Source organism: Pteropus vampyrus, unplaced genomic scaffold (assembly GCF_000151845.1).
Source record: "Pteropus vampyrus isolate Shadow unplaced genomic scaffold, Pvam_2.0 Scaffold462, whole genome shotgun sequence".
Taxonomy (NCBI): Eukaryota; Metazoa; Chordata; class Mammalia; order Chiroptera; family Pteropodidae; genus Pteropus; species Pteropus vampyrus.
In genome coordinates this window covers 685,322-690,798 of record NW_011889243.1, presented here as the reverse complement: position 1 = coordinate 690,798, position 5,477 = coordinate 685,322, and the positions used below count along the sequence as shown (strand labels likewise).

General features: G+C 45.8%; 1 protein-coding gene across 1 annotated transcript; it reads right to left on the bottom strand.

Moving 5' to 3' along the window:
* Positions 1 to 546: 546 nt before the first annotated feature.
* Positions 547 to 4,221, bottom strand: LOC111732470 (cytochrome P450 1A2-like). Its single transcript, XM_023524393.1, is given in 6 exon segments — positions 547 to 844; positions 1,572 to 1,658; positions 2,492 to 2,648; positions 2,907 to 2,954; positions 3,392 to 3,512; positions 4,105 to 4,221. Coding segments are annotated over 6 exon segments (828 nt in total).
* Between the last annotated feature and the right edge of the window lie 1,256 nt (positions 4,222 to 5,477).

The window sequence follows — 5,477 nt, the reverse complement described above, 5'->3', positions numbered from 1 at the left end:
TTAAAGCTACTTAAGAAACAGCCAGTACAAGAGGTACTCTCTGCCCCTTCTTTGTCCCCCTGAAAGCAGGAAATAAATCTCCTGTGTGAAGATATCTTCCCTATACCAAAAGGATACGAAACATCCTTATCACTGGAGATAGAAAATTCAAGGCTGAGAAGGCTGAATAAACAAACTTCATTACTTCTTCGTTAATTTGCTATCTAAAACCCAAAGTCCTTTGTTCTGTGAAATCTTTGCAAATAATTGTTTCTTTGTCTTAAAAGTATAAAAGCTACCTGCACTGGTCACTTCTTTGAGTCTCATATTTCCAGGGGCTCCTGTATGTACAAAATTAAATTTGTTTTTCTCCTCTTAATCTGTCTTATGTCAATTTAATTTTAGGCCAGCCAAAGAACCTAGAAGAGAAAAAGAGTAAAATTTTCTTCTCCTGCATGAATTATTTCTCAATAAAGGTGTTATTAAAAAGAAAGAAAGAAAGAGAAAATACTGAGGCCCCTGGGTGACCCCTATTCTTCTTCCTGCATCGGCATGCTGATGCCTTCTTCACTTGATGGAGAAGCATAGCCATGCCTGGATGTGCTCACAGTGGGCGTGCTTCATGGTCAGCCCATAGATGGGGGTTAGGTCCACTTTCACTCCTGATGGCACGCTGAACTCCCGCCACTGCCACAAGATGGCTAGGAAAAGGAAGACCTCCCACTTGGCCAGGACCTTCCCTATGCACCGACACTTACCCATGCTGAAGAGCATCACCTTTTCACTCAAGGTCTTGTTGATGGCAGTGCCATTGGCAGTGAGAAATTACTCTAGCCACAACTCAAATGGGTGTCCCCACATCTTCCTGCAAAAAGAACAGAGGTGCTGGGATCTCTGGGGTGGGGGGCTCTGGGAGGACAGGCTTGGAGAGATACTTCTGAATGGACTTCTGTTGATACCACAAGTGTTAGAATAGATCAAGAACACTGAAAGGAGAGTGGGGAAAGGGACCAAACTGTACTTTAATGCTTATTTCTTAAACATAGCTCTTTCTAAAATGATCAGCCTTGAAAATAGTGCTTTTTAATATTGCATTATCTTCATTCTAATCAGTATACAGGGAGAATTCATAGTATATCCTGGTTTATGCTTATTGTTTTAGAGTAACAATTGATAGCATCCCACATTTAGAAGTGTCCCCATTTGGATGGTAAAGTATGTGGTCTCCCTACTTTTAGACTTAAGTGGAATTTTCCAAAGAGAGGTCCTAGGCCATTCATATCAAAATTACCTGAGTACTCCACCTTAGCTACCAAAGTGGAATCTTGGGGGATAGGGTGCCATAATCTGTAACCAACTTCTTGGTTAATTCTTTTCTCCTCCTCCTCCTTTTCCTTCTCCTTCTCTTTTTTCTTCTTTTTGGTTAATTCTTAAGTGCATTTGGGAAACATGGACCTAAATTTTGTCATTTAGAGAAGGCTATATAGCAATCAAGGCACCATTCTTTTATTATATATTCAGTTTCTAGAGGAACAAACAGCCTTCCTGACTTCTCAACTTCAAACATTTTTTAGCGGGGGATGTGTACTCACTGGTCATGATTGACATGCCACTGATTTATGAAGACACAGTGTTCCTTGGGGATGTGAAAGCCATTCAGTGTTGTGTCTCTTGTTGTGCTAAGGAGGGAAGAGGGCTCTGTCAGGCTCAGGGGCTGGAACACTGGGGTGTGTCTCTGGGAGCTTTTGTTCTTATCTTCATCCCACCCCAACAGCCTACAATGACAGGAAATGTCAGGAAGAAGGGAGGAATTACCCTTCTTCTTCCTTGGCTCCTGTTCAACAGTGTTTACTATACTTCTGTTTGTGCCCAGCTGCACACTTGGCCATTCCCTAGAGCCCTGGGGAGTTCCCAGCCTGGTTGAGGAGTCAAGCCTTTTACTCTGGGAATAGCTAGACCAACATATGAGCAGAGGAAGTGTTCACTAACTCTTGACATTGTTAACATCCCAGGACATAATCAAGGACAAATGACTGTAAGTACTACAAGATATCAGAAGTGAAGCTGTGCCAGCTGGATGAATCAAGAAGGGCTCCTAAGGGAGGGGAAGTTTGTGTCAGGATTGACTTTGTGCAGGGATAGGATTCTGGTAGCCAGAGGAGAGATTAGAAGGCATTTTAAGCAGAAGGTCCAGCAAAAGTAAAATTGGAGGCTGGCTGGATCATGCTTGTGAGGGACAGTAAGGCCAGCCTGGCTGCGTTGAGAGTTCTTGTAGGGAGGAAATGTGAGCAGAAGTGAATGAAAGCTGAGATAAGGAGTGTGATTTTCTCCTGAGAGCTGGATAGTTTGATCATGTTTAGATTGAGTAGGGGCAGACTAGAGGCCAAGAGTCTGTGAGGAACCTGGTGTCATGATCAAGAAGGAGATGCTGGGCCATGGCTAGAGCTGAGAAGCTGAGAGGGGAAAACATGGCAAGGATGAGAGGTGGGAGGGCAGAATAGGCAGGCCTCACTTGTGAGGGATGGTGAAGGGGACAAATGAGGAGTGTCGAAAGGTCTCAAGGAGGAAGGCCTCCATATAGGGCATCTGGGGTCTGTTGGAGAGCCGGGGCCACCGAGGCTTACCAGTCACTGTATCCGCAGGCCATAGAGGACAGACAGGATTTAGGAACTGCCCTGACTGCTTCATGGTATCTGTGTCCCCTATTATACTAAGTGTCACTCTATGTGGTGTCACTCTGTGTCTGTTTGCATGTCCGAGATGCATTAACCCTCTCCCAGCATCTTCTAGACAAGAGTAGGCACCATTGTATGCCCATGGTTTGCACATAATAGGCACATAACAGTTATATGTAGATTGAACAAATGACCTGTAACCCCAAAGCTTCTCTCTGCACACCCAGTTCCTCCTAGATCTTCCTCTGTATCTCAGGTACATAAGTCCCTGAGAGATGGCTATTGTGCCCAAGTCAAATCCTGGGAAGGGTTGGGCAAGGTGAGAAAGGAAGGAAGACAGGAACAAGATACCAACATCTACCAAGCACCCACCACGTATGTACCAAGCATTGTCTTTCTCTGCCTCCCTCCTCTCCACCCCTAATCCCCCAAATTGAGTCACTGGTTTCATAATCAGCTGCTGGAATTATAGGGGCCTAGACTTACAGGCCAGAGAACCCTTTATTGTTCAGATGAGGAAACTGAGTCCCAGAGAAGGAGAGAGACTTGGTTGAGTTTCCACTGGGAATTGGTGGCACAGCCTGGACTCAAACCCTGAACCTGAACCTGGGCCGGTTTCCATGTCCTGTACCATGTGGTGTGTGGTTGGTGAGCTGTCTGATGGACTTGGGGGCTTGGAAGTGCTGTGAGTGAACAGCAGGCACTAATAGATGGAGGGCCAGGGGCCTTTCTCTTACCAGCCCAAAAGATGTCATTGATAAGATTGACTATCTTCTCCTGGGGGATGAGGCCACCTCTTGTTCTGGAGTCCTTCTCACAGTGCTGGAAAAAGGCACCTGTGATATCCTGAACACTGTTCTGAGAGAGCACAAGCTTAGGGGAACTCCAGCACCTTCAGGACCAAAGGCTGGACTTTGCCCCATCCCACCTGGCATGCCTCACCCGCCCTGCCCCCAGTCAGTGGGTTAGGCTCCTAGCAGGAGCTGGTAGCAGCCTTGAGTGGGGCAAAAAGTATAATTTCATGCCCCATTGACCCTTCCTCCCAATAACCTCAGGAGTTCAATTTCAAAGGAGGAGGTTAGTGTGAGTACAGGGAAGCAAAGTCACACCTGAGCTGGAGATTAGTCTCTTTTGGTGTTCAGGTTCCTAAGGAACGAAAGCCTTCTCACTCATAGTAACAGTCCCCCACATTTCAGGGTTCTGCCAGGAACCAATTCACAGCCTTATCTCTCTAAGGTTTTCAGCAGCTCTGAGAAGGAGGCTATAGGAATGAGGAAATTGAGGCCAAAGGGAGAAAAGATTGGCTTTAGACAACACAGCTGTTCCAAGTTGTCCCAGAGCCTTCAAAGGCCTTGGCAGCTCATCAGCTATGTGGGTATTTTGAGCCGGGTGAGAGGGGCCACACCCAGGCTCTTCAGGGTGCCCCCTTACCACCTGCATGCTGGCTCACCTTGTCAAAGTTCCCATAGTGTTCCTGGATTGTTTTCTGGTTGAAGGCTTTGAACCTCTGCAGGGTGGGATTGGGCAGGTATTGAAGAATGAGGAAAAAGTCTCCACATTCCTCCATATCCACTGGTTTCCCAGAGGTATGGTGGTGGTGGGGTCCCAGGGACTGGAAAATGGGCCCAAGAAAATGGTACCTGTAGAAGCAGCTACTTGAGATCAGCAGGGTTGTTGGACTGGTACAGAGTTTCTGGCTCCAGGTGAAGGTGACTTTTATAAGCATCACCCTTATCTTGTTGACCCTGCTGTCCTGGTCACCTGATATCAGAGTCACCGAATTCAGTAGGAAGGATCAGCCCTTGGCCTTGGGTCATGATCCCCAGGCTCCACCTAGTACCCAGGCCAGGGGCAGCTCTTCGGAGATAGATGCTGTGTCCCTGGGGAGGAATATTCAGTTCCTTTCAGGTCCATGGTTGTGGGCGGGGAGAGGGCTTATTTCTCTCAAGAGCAAGGCAGGATGCTGGGAGTGAAAGGCCTCTGGGCTGGGCCAGCTTTCTTTCCTACTGTACCCATGGGGAAGGACCCTGCCTGAGCATTCAGTCCAGACCAATCAGGAGGCTCACTGCTCATCTCCAGAAGGGTGCTCTGTAGTACCCCTCCAATAACCTACAAAACCAGGTAAGGAATGGGGATAGTCCATCCGCCTCTGAATTTCAGCCCAAGTCCTTAATCTAAAATCAAGAGATGATGAGGATACTGCATTCTAAAGAGATGCCCCCTCACTCTCCTTTCTCCTGGTAAGAGATGGTAAAAGTGAATGAAGAAAATCCATGCTGTGGACTGTTCTTCATGGCAACTGGCTTGTACTCTTCAAAATGGTCAATGTCATTAAAAAAAAAAAAAAAAGAAAGAAAAAGACCTTTTCTAGAGTCGAGAGACTAAAGAGACATAACCGAATGCAATATGTGAAACTTGATTGGATCCTGAATTTAAAAAAAATTTTTTTTTAAGCTACAAAAGACATTTTTGTACCACAGCGAGATACCATCTCACATCTATTAGAATAGCTATAATCAACAGAATAAGTAATAACAAATGTTGGAGAGGATACAGAGGAAAAAGAACCCTCATACACTGCTGGTGGGACTGCAAATTGGTACAGCCACTATGGAAAACAGTATGGAGGTTCCTCAAAAAACTAAGAATCGATCTACCATATGATCCAGCAATCCTTCTACTGGGTATTTATCCCAAAGACTTGAAGACCCATATCCGAAAAGATATTTACACAATTATGTTTATAGCAGCACTATTCACATTAGCCAGGACATGGAAGCAACCAAAGTGCCCTACAATAGATGATTAGCTAAAGAAGCTGTA